This window comes from Schistocerca piceifrons, chromosome 2 (assembly GCF_021461385.2).
Source record: "Schistocerca piceifrons isolate TAMUIC-IGC-003096 chromosome 2, iqSchPice1.1, whole genome shotgun sequence".
NCBI classification, from domain to species: Eukaryota; Metazoa; Arthropoda; class Insecta; order Orthoptera; family Acrididae; genus Schistocerca; species Schistocerca piceifrons.
In genome coordinates, this window is record NC_060139.1 from 370433480 (window position 1) to 370444069 (window position 10590).

Here is a 10590-nt window from a genome sequence, read left to right on the forward strand (position 1 = left end):
AAGATAGAAAAGAGCTTAGATGATAAAGGCTGTTGAAATAACGCATACCTACCAGTTCCCTGCTTGACTCTGTTATCTAGCGGTTAGTAGCAAGCGATACAACGTGGCGATCAGCGACTTAATTCCAGTGACAATTATACGCGTAATCTGGCGCGGAATAATGAAGTATGAAGTGCAACGTCGTCAGCTTTATGAGATCGAAGGAGGAGTTTCTAGAGCCAATAAGCAGCCCTCTGGAGGTACGAACCACCGTGACAGCTTGGATCCACCAATGTTTCGCTGTTTTTGCATAAAAGGGGAGCCCTCATAAGTAAACTCTCAAATCCATATCTCATGATTAGCTTTTCCGGTACTGCAGATCCATGGATTCATATGCCCGAAGTGATTTCAGATGGATGAAAAACAAATTGAAATTTTCCGCAATGATCACTTGTTACTATTCACAACAAAATAAAAGCTTCGTGCTTCACTCCACTATGGCAGTGGTCAGTGATGCCACCATACTAAACGGAATCGAAAACCTCCAGTGTTAATCAAAGCTGTCGCGTCCAGACGCCGCATCTTTATAAAAACAAACTCTACTAGAATTGTTCGTTTTCAAATTAGACGCCTTATTTTACTGCAATGGTTTGTAACGTCGTTCTTAAGGCATCAACCAAACCCTACGTCAGAATTAGGAGTGCCTTATGAAGCAAATAATTATTCGTACAATGTCCAATGACACTGAAAGCAATTTTCATCATAATTCAGTGGATAGAAATAGAATTCAGAGAGTCTCACAGCTTGCCATTTCATTTTGAGTGGGAAACGTATTTATAATATATTAACTGGGCCGAATTTGGATAGGTATGGTATAGAAGTTCAAAAACAGGCAAAAACGAAAATCAGGACAAAGCTGTCAAAATCAAAATTAAATAGTATGATTATATTATAATCATAGATTACAAATGTTTCATTTTTCCAGAACAAAGTATTCCGTAAGCTATCGATGCGTTTCAATCCATTATAAGTAACAAATATTGATTAAAACATCGTCTTTGAAACAAATTACATGTATCGAGGTAACTCGACGTCGTACATTGGCTGTGACATTTCAGTTGTTACAGAACGTTTCTCAAACATAGTGGCGTAAAGTAATTGAAGCAGTGCTCTTATATCAGGCGTTTTAATTCGCGGAAACTACGCGCCCACCACTGCGTTTTACAGCTGGTTCTAACATCCAATAAACTTTATTGATGGTGAGTATAATTTCTAAAAGAGGAACTAAATACGAAAAATTGAGTAACACGAAGAAGACTGTTCAACTAAAAAGTAAAAAATTTGATATAAGTAGAATGAGACGAATAATTTCGAGTTATGTCGTTTAATTGGCGAAAGTTTCTGTCATGTCACGTCAGAACTACCTTTTATTATAAGAAAATTTAGATTAGTATGAAAAAGTATGGTCCTTTTGAAGTAATCGGTTATATACAAGTTGTTCACTTTCTAAAGAACAACGGCACGGTGACTGACAGGATATTCTGTTTCGATAAAAACCGAAATACCGTTTATGACTTTGGAATGGTATCCACTTGTTTCCGGTCGCCTGACACGTAGCTTCCTATAACGTGTGCTGGTGTGCTAATATTGTTGTAGAAATACGGTTTCCCGGTTAATTTCTCCGTGACGAGTTGCGACTTGTGAATCGATTTGAGATTTGCATTTATTTTGAAAATGAGGGATGAGTCTGATACTGCTTCGTCGAAGACGACACCTTCAATTTCTTCCACTCATGTTCGTGCAAAGAGACTTGTGATTCGTAGCTAAGTACGCAAAGTGATGCTAAATACTATAATATGCTGTGCGACATTGGAAAACAGCAGAACAAACCGCTACACCGGCTTGCTCAGTCTACAAAGCAAGCTACTGCCTGCACAGGAAAAAGCGTGTTCTACCTAAAGGGGAACTTAAAGTTTAGTAATAATCGTCCTAGCGCGTTTATGCACCAAGTGCTACGTATGTAGTAGCAAATAGGAGCTTCTTTGAACAAAACATAAAATCTGAACAATTTCAAATTCAGATACGTATAACTTTCTGTGGTCTCGAACTTCTTGGGTTACGTCTAATTTTGTTTACGAGAACAGTTACGTGCTGAATACTGTGTCGTCTGCTATCTATAGTTGGCTGTGTTGGCTGCGTAGAAATGAATATCGGTGTCGACAGAGGCCATTCGACTTACATCGAAACAACGACTGCCATCGGTCGGCGCACCGAGCCTCTATAGAAAATGATCGTGTGGTGAAATTCGAATGTTTTCAGTCTGTCTTTGAATTACAAGAAAGCGAAGAATTCGGTAGAAATATATTGCGAGCTGGTAGCTGAAATATTTGCTGTGGTCTATCGGATATAGTTCAGTTTCAGACAAAAAGGAACAATCATTTTTCTGACTTAGAGACGAATCTGTAATTGGACAAAGATGGCGCAGTACATCAACCGTGGCCTTTTCAATGGAGACATCGCTGCCGACCGCGGTGGCCAAGCGGGTCTAGGCGCTCAGTCCGGAACCGCGCGACTGGTACGGTCGCAGGTTTGACTCCTGCCTCGGGCATGGATGTGTGTGATGTCCTTAGGTTAGTTAGGTTTAAGTAGTTCTAAGTTCTAGGGGACTGATGACCCCAGATGTTAAGTCCCATAGTGCTCAGAGCCATTTGAACCATATGAGACATCGCTGTGTTCGTGTTAAACTCAGGCTCGCCCGAAGGCGTCTCAGTCACGCTTCCCCCCGAACGCAAGTACACTGTCTTGACTACTACACCACACTGTTCTCATTAAAATAAGTTATGGTACATAATAATACAAACAATACGTTTTTATGACTTCATTGCAAAGTATAAAACACAAATTTATTACATAAAAATAAATTATATAATTACACAAAGATAAGTGAACAGTTATGTGAGACAATTAGCCTAAAATGTACGTTAGTCTGACTTCACCTTTACAATTAAAGGCAAAAATTTTAATATATTAAGACGGATGAAATGGCTAATACATTTGGCAAACTAAGAGCTACTCTAAAAGAAAACTAATCTTTAATTTTTAAAATATTGACCGTGTAATTGGTCTTCGATGATTGAATTTCATATTCTGGTAATTTTGTCCCGAATGTCCTCTTTAGGGGGCCACGAAGACATTATTGATTTTAATAGACATGTCTTCATGTGACCTGCTCTTAGCCTCATAACAATTATAATTTCTTTTCTCGTCAGCGCCGAGTTGAGGGATCAACGCTGATGCGGAATCTATTTCTGAATCGGCCAATAACATGTGCCTTTGACGTTACAGTCCACTACTATGATCAGTCGTTACTCTTGGTTACTGAGTGTGCTGTGAAAAAGTCTGTTTCGTGGGGGTATCTCGACGGGAGAAATGTGTTAGACCATTTTCGCCAGCATGTCTGTAGGGTCGTTGCCCGTAATACCGTTAGGTCCCGGTATCCATTATAGATGAAACAGGTGATGCAATGTATTGCCCAGTTCAGACTTGTCGGCATATCGTGTGTCAGGGAATTTACGTCTTGAAGAATGAATTTTCTCTGTAGCGGATTATACGCTGATTTGAAGCATCCTGGCAGGTGAAAATTGCGTACCGATCCTTGAGACGAAACAGCGAGCTCTGCCTTTCGTTGACAAGTGCTCTACAGACTTGCTTCAGTAAATAAAATAAATAAATAAAGAAAATCCATTTGCAAGCGGAATGATCGTCTCGTTACGCTGTCATTCTCGTCATGACTACCTCGTAATGTCCCTTTTTGCATCCTTGAGAAAAAAAAAAACTGTAGAATAATACTTATGAACTTCCTTTGGCATGTAAATTCAAATTCCTGTTTTCGTCAATGCGAGTAAGACGATCGTTGTTCTTTAGGTGTCCGATGAAATCCTAACAGTCACTTCACCAATGTCGTTAGCTTTAGAAGAGTCGTTTCACTTCGTCCAGATGTGTCCGTTTACGATAATGCAATGTTTAAGTAGTTTTGAAAGCGAATCGTTTATCTGCCGTGTTTCTGCAACTTACGAAGCTCTCCACGTATGTAGAATAAGAGGTCCTTCAGAGTGGGTGATCTGTAAGTCCTATAGAGTGGGAGATTTGTTTGCTGTGAGGAAGAAACAAATTGAGCCATGCAAGAACGACTCACGACACCCCCCACAGGTTTACATTTGCCAGTACCTCATCTCCTACCTTAAAAACTTCACAGAAGTTCCTTACAAGACTAGCATACCTGGAAGAAAGGATACTGTGGAGAAATTTCTTAGCCACTGTCTTGGGGTTTGTTATCCAGAAAATATTGGAGCAACTACCAACTACCCGCCTAAAATCCAGGAAACCTATATGGGAAGACGAAGTCCTCAAATTCCCAGAAACGTACGACATAGCAAGGGAATGGAGGCAATACTCGTCGCTGAATAATCACCATCCTCTCATCACTGATTCTGATCCTTCGAGACCGGTGGAAGGAATGCAAATGCCCAGAAGAACTTGGTTCAGACTTAATCGTGTGAGGACTAACCACGGCAGGTCTAAGGCCATTCTCCTCAAATGGAAACTCACTGATGAACCACGATGCGACTGTGGTGCAGAAGAACAAACAATCCCTCACCTGATCTTCGAATGTCCTGCGAGGAGGTTTGAAGGAGAATGGAGGGATATCATGAATGCTACTCCACGTGCTGTTCAGTAGGTGACCTGCTTAGATGTGGGCTTCTAATTAGCTGCAGTGGCTGTCTCCCTAATCTTTCGCATATTGTTGTTTGCAATCAATCATTTAATAATATATTTGTAATTCTTTTATTATATTAATTAATAGTATGTGTGCAATTTTACTCTGTAGATGCCATACGCTAAATAAAATAAAATCCAGAAAGAATTTTCACACTGCAGAGGCGTATGTGCTGATTTGAAACTTCCTGACACACCAAAAGTGGATAAAGACATGCACCTGGAACCCTTGCCTTTCGCAGTTTTTCTTTCGGCTGCTCTCATAAGAAACTGTAAGGCACTCGTCAAGTCCGTAGATATTAGAATTTTTTCGACTACTGCCCTCTGGTGCTCCTGTACTACTCTTGTTTTCCTGGACGCTGTGGCTTTGACGGTAAACTTGAAAATGAAACATTTACAACTACACAACGCACACACCGGATTCGAAAGGGAATCAGGTACTCCTCTACGAATTTCCACATTCTTTTGCCCAGAAGAGGAAGAGGAAGAGGAGACTACATACTTGAAATTATTCCAACGGTGATGTACGCGTTCTTTACCACCTGAGGGCAATTTGAACAAGGCAGCGGTCCAGATTAGCTCACTGGAGGCAGGTAGCCACACGACACCGCCGCTCGCTTTTGGACTTGAGTTACGAGCGTCCTTCGCCGGCGGCGGCGGGCCCAAAGCGTGGTTCCTGGCTCTCGTGTACCGGCAGCCGCGCCCCTCTGGGACGGGGCCCGCCGCTGCCGCAGTGGGCGGGACACCGGAGACCGCTCGCAGATCCAGTTGCCCCGTAGCCGGTGGGTTGCGCCAAGTGGTCAAGCCGGGGCGGGTTGGCGAGCAGGCCGCGGCCGGTCTGACTGCGAGGTCGCGCCCCTATAAAAGACGCCGCCGCCGACTCGGACGGCACACTCAGCGCAGCTCACCCACAGCAGCAGCAGTTCACAGCATGGCCTGCAAGGTGAGTGCCGACGCCTTCCTCCTTTCGAGGTACAGAACAGCGGTGTCGTATGAGCCAGGCGCCGAGAGTCCATTAGCGGTTTAATGAGTTTCAGTTTACCACAGAAAATATCATATGAAGAAAAATTTATCTTTCTCACTGTTCATGTGGAAAGTGCCGAGTAGTGTAACTAGATTGTCATTCTAGAGCATTGCCACTTTTGCTGTAATAAGATGTTGGTAAGTTTTCAGCTCTAACCGCACAGATACAGTAGCGTCAGACACAGGGAAGGACGAACGTTGAAAGTAGTTTTCTACCTGTAGCCTTCTGTACTGGAACAGCGGTTGTCCGTGTTTTGCAGCTCATCGTCTTCGTCGCCGCCCTGGCGGTAGCCCGCGCCGGCTACCTGGGAGCTCCCGCCGTCTACGCACCAGGCGCACCTCTGGCAGCGCGTGCGTACGCCGCCCCTGCCTACGCCGCTCCTGCCTACGCCGCCGCCCCCGCCTACGCCGCCTACGCTGCCCCCGCCCTCCGTGCCGCCCCCGTGGCCGTCGCCGCCCCCGCCATCGCTAGAGTCGCCGCCCCCGTCGCCGTCGCCGCCCCGGCCTTGAGGGCCGCCCCCGTTGCCGTCGCCGCTGCCGCCCCCGCCGCCGTCGCTGCCGAGTACGACCCCCACCCCCAGTACAGCTACGGATACAGCGTGCAGGACGCCCTCACCGGTGACTCCAAGAGCCAGCACGAGACTCGTGACGGCGACGTCGTCCAGGGCAGCTACAGCGTGGCCGAGCCCGACGGTTCCATCCGCACCGTCGACTACACTGCCGACCCCGTGAACGGCTTCAACGCCGTCGTGCACAAGGAAGCCGGTGCTCACCCCGTGGCCCCAGCCCCCGTGGCCGTCGCCGCCCCCGCTCCCGTGGCCGTCGCCGCCCCCGCCGTTGCCCGCGTCGCCGCCCCCGTAGCCTACGCCGCCCCCATCGCTAGGGCTGCCTACGCCGCCCCCATTGCCAGGGCTGCTTACGCCGCCCCCATCGCCAGGGCCGCCTACGCCGCCCCCGCTCTGGCCTACGGAGCCGGTCTGGGCTACGGCTACGCCGCCCCCATCGCTAGGGCCGCTTACGCTGCCCCCGCCCTCGCCTACGGCAAGGCCCTCATCCACTAAGTCACTTCCTCTCATCTAACAGACTCCGCTCGTCATGCTGTCACTGCCGCTCTACAAACACGATTCAACATTACAAATGCTGCACTCTGTATATAAAATGCAACAATAAATCCATTTCACTACATAATCCTGATGTCTTTATTCGTTTTACTATTTCCTTTCCAACAGCAAACAAGGACATACTCGGTAATAATACTTTATTGGACACGTCATGTTACATCTTTCTCTTTTCACTGAAAAAATTTTCAGGACCTGGTATATGTCCGTCAATCACTCTGTCAGACTGCTCCTATCGAATACAACTATGATAGAATACTCCTTAAAAAACAAGGTAAATGAAGGAAATATCGAGATGAAGTTGAACATAATTCGGTAAAACATTAATATCCTTATGTTCAAACAGAATGCTTCTTTTCGTGTTAAATTTCTTGTCTTTAGTATCATGATTTGGTGAACTTAAATGTATATGACAACTTCCCTCTAAAGTTTAAAAGTTATATTTGTAATACACGGTTTCTTGCAGCCATAGTCGCAACGTTCCAGGTACCAGAATTTCTTCATTCTATTTTACCATTGTTCTCTCTGCAACTGATACTGGCAAGATGTCATGTAGGAGTAAAATAAATATGTTCCGGTAGACATGATCTGTAATGCTGGCCACAGTTCCACATCACTGTCATTCGATGAAGAATGGAGGGCCGCATAGCCACTAGTTATGACACAGCGGTATTCAACACATATATTTAATGCTTATGCTTCAACAGTCATTTCTCTTTCATTTATGATTATTCACTTCCAAGACTATCATTAGATGTTTGCTGTATACGTGTTAATTCTTAACGTCCATCTAGCGACAGTACGATTTTAGGACTGAATAAGCTGACAGTGAAATTTATATTCGTACAGAAGTCAATACTTTTTTGTGAAGTAATGACATTATTGGAGAACCGTGGCTGTTTTCTGGTAAAGAATGTTTTCAGCGTATAGCAGCCACTACTCACAATTTGATTTTTATATACTTTATTCATAAAAGAACCGTTACATACTCATCATCAGCCGATATGCATGCTTTTATCAAAATAAATGTCCGCCTACTTAGCTGAGTGGTTACGCGCTTGCCTCCCATGCAGCGGGCCCGGATTCTATTCCCGGCCGGGTTGGAGATTTTCTCCGCTCGTGGACTGGGTACTGTGTCTTAATCTAACTTAATCTAACTAAGTTACACTAAGGACAGCACACACACCCATGCCCGAGGGCTGACTGGAACCTCCGACGGGGTGGGGCCGCGCAATCCGTGACAAGGCGCCATCAACAGCGCTGCTACCCCCGCGGCAATATCAGGATACTACCGTCATTAAGCGTGCTGTGGATGAATTAAATATCAGCATCTTATACGGTCTTCAAAGCCTTCTCACATGTATATTGATGAGAATTGGATCGTCGTAATAGACAGATATGTCTATCAAAAACGTCACATACATCGGGGTTTAACACGTTAATGGTAAAAACTACGGAAACGATAATTTGTATCTATCATGCTTTGTTTTCTGTTGTTTTAGGTGACACAAAATGGGTTATTGATATTTGAGCCTGCTACGGCAAAGTACAGTGATTCAGTTCCTTTGGAGACACAGTAAACTGCTACTGGTCTGTGATAACAAAACACAATCGAAATAAGATGCTTCGATAGCGACAGAAGTTTTCGCGCTGCGATTGGAACATACAGAACTAACTACATCTCGACAGATCGTCAATCTGTTAATACAAATCAGTTGCAGGTGGTGCAAAATGACATATTCGTCTCCACATCTCAGGTAACGGAGCACATGCAAGTGATGAACAAAACCACGGAAACACCAAGTCACATCTACATCTACAAGGTTACTCTGCAATTCATACGTAAGTGCCTGGCAGAGGTTTCACCTCCACGGTAATTTCCTGTTATTCCAGTCTCGAACAGCACGCGGAAAAAACGAACACCTATATTTTTAAGTGCGAGCTCTGATTTCCCTTATTTTATTATGATGATTGTCTCTTTCCATGTAGGTGGTGTCAACAAAATGTTTTCTCATTAGAAGGAGAATGTTTCTGGTTGAAATTTCCTGAGAAATCTCGCAGCAATGAGAAGCGCCTTTGTTTTGATGATATCCCCCAAATGCTTTTATCGTTGCGGCAGGATCTTCTCACAAAATTTCAATCAAAAATCATGTGTCATGTTTCAATTCCGTGACATTCTCTCCCCTATTTCTCGATAAGACAAAACGTGCTGTCCTTCTTCGAACATTATCGATGTACTCCGTCAATTTTATGTGCTAAGGATCCCACACGATGCAGCAGTACTCCAAAAGAGGACAGACAAGCTTAGTGTAGGCAGTCTCTTTAGAAGACCTATCGCATCCTCTAAGTTTTTTGCCAATATAACGCAGTCTTTGGTTCACCTTTCCCACAAAATTTTCTGTGTTCTTCCAAATTTATGTTGTTCGTAATTGTAATTCCTAGGTATTTAGTTGAATTTACGGCCTTTATATTTGATTGATTTATCGTGTAACCGAAGTTTAACGGATTTCATTTAGCACTCATGTGAATGACCTCACATTTTTCATTATTTAGAGTCAATGCAAATTTGCACCATACAGATATCTTATCTAAATCGTTTTGCAATTGGTTTTGATCTTCTGATGACTTTACTAGACGATAAATGGCAGCATCATCTGCGAACTACCTATGACAGCTGCTCAGAGTGTCTTCTACATCGTTTATATAGACAAGGAACAACAGAAGGCCTGTAACACTACTTTGGGGAACGTCAGAACTCAATTCTGTTTTACTCGATGACTTTTCGTCAACTACTACTAACTGTGACCTCTCTGACAGGAAATCACGAATTCAGTCACATAACTGAGACGATATTCCATAAGCATGCAATTTGATTACAAGCCGCTGGTGAAGTGCGATGTCAAAAATCTTCTGGAAATCTAGAAATACGGAATCAATTTGAAATCCTTTGTCGATAGCACTCAGAGTAAAGAGCTAGTTGTGTTTCACAAAAATGATGTTTTCTAAATCCATGTTGACTGTGTGTCAATAGACCGTTCTCTTCGAGGTACTTCGTAACGTTCGAACACGGTATACATTCCAAAATCCTGCTGCATACCAACGTTAATCATACGGGCCTGTAATTTAGTGGTTTACTCCCCTTGTCTTTCTTGAATATTGGCGTGACCTATGCAACTTTCCAGTCTTTGGGTACGGATCTTTCGTTGAACGAACGATTTTGTATGATTTTTAAGTATGGAGCTACTGTGTCAGCATACTTTGAAAGGAACCTGACTGATATACAGTCTGGACCGGAAGACTTGCTTTTAGTAAATGATTTAAGTTACTTTACTACTCCGTGGATATCTACATCTAAGTTACTCATGTTGGCAGCTGTTGTTGATTCTAATCCTGGAAAATATACTTCGTTTTCTTTAGTGAAGGAATTTCGGAAGGCTGTTCTTAGTAACTCTTAGCAGCACTGTCATCGGTAGTATTTCCATTGCTATCGCTCAGAGAAGACATTGATTATGTCTTGCCGCTAGCATACTTTATATACGATCAGAATCTCTTTGGATTTTGAGCCAGGTTTCTAGACAAAGTTTCGCTGTGGAACCTGTTATAAGCATCTCGCATTGAAATCCGCGCTATATTTCGAGTTTCTGTAAAAGATCGGCAGTCTTGGAAGTTTTGCATTACTTAAAAGTGACATGCT

At 43.7% G+C, this 10590-nt stretch overlaps 1 protein-coding gene across 1 annotated transcript; it reads left to right on the forward strand.

The window, feature by feature from the left end:
- Nucleotides 1–5547: 5547 nt before the first annotated feature.
- On the forward strand, nt 5548–6966 carry LOC124776388 (cuticle protein 21-like). The gene is made up of 2 exons (XM_047251358.1): nt 5548–5698; nt 6039–6966. Exons 1-2 carry the CDS (start codon nt 5687–5689, stop codon nt 6837–6839), a joined length of 813 nt encoding a protein of 270 aa, XP_047107314.1. The 5' UTR covers nt 5548–5686; the 3' UTR covers nt 6840–6966.
- The last annotated feature ends 3624 nt before the right edge of the window (nt 6967–10590 follow it).